The sequence below is a fragment of the Gavialis gangeticus genome, unplaced genomic scaffold (assembly GCF_001723915.1).
Source record: "Gavialis gangeticus isolate Ggan-Ray unplaced genomic scaffold, GavGan_comp1, whole genome shotgun sequence".
Lineage (NCBI taxonomy): Eukaryota > Metazoa > Chordata > Crocodylia > Gavialidae > Gavialis > Gavialis gangeticus.
The window spans coordinates 14719506-14719921 of record NW_017729030.1 but is presented as its reverse complement, the minus strand read 5'-3'; the positions used below and the strand labels follow the sequence as shown (position 1 = coordinate 14719921).

Below are 416 nucleotides of genomic sequence, written 5' to 3'. Positions count from 1 at the left end.
TTGCAACCCCGTGGCTTTTCTGCCGCCCCGATGGGCAGGCGGTGCGGGGCCGTGAGGCTGCCCTCTCCCCGCGTAGGGAGGGGTGCGTGCCCTCGGCCCCGGTGGCGACCCCGGGGGTGGGGAGGGACCCCTCTCCGGGCTGGGGGCGGGGGGTGAGGAGCTGGGGGTTGCCCCGCTGTGTGGCTGCGGCCCTGACCGCCCTGTGCCCCCGCTTCGCCCTCTCTGTGCCCGCGCAGGGGTGCAGCCTGCCGCCGTCGAATGCCTTTTCTCCAAGGACGCGGATCTGAAGAAGGGGGACTTCAGTGACTCGGCGGACAGCAGGAAAGAGGCGACCAGCAGCAAGCTCTTCGGCAGGCAGCATCCCAGCGCCCACGGTAGGCCTCCGCCCCCGTCCGAGTCCCCGTCCCTCCGGGCCG

General features: G+C 73.1%; 1 protein-coding gene across 2 annotated transcripts in view; it reads left to right on the top strand.

Moving 5' to 3' along the window:
- The window catches only part of PITX2 (paired like homeodomain 2), a 65514-nt gene that overhangs the window by 23432 nt on the left and 41666 nt on the right, over positions 1 to 416 (top strand). For both annotated transcript variants that reach the window (XM_019521975.1, XM_019521977.1), the window contains exon 3: positions 237 to 374. In XM_019521975.1, coding sequence (XP_019377520.1) covers positions 237 to 374 — 138 coding nt within the window. The remainder of the gene's footprint in view (positions 1 to 236; positions 375 to 416) is intronic.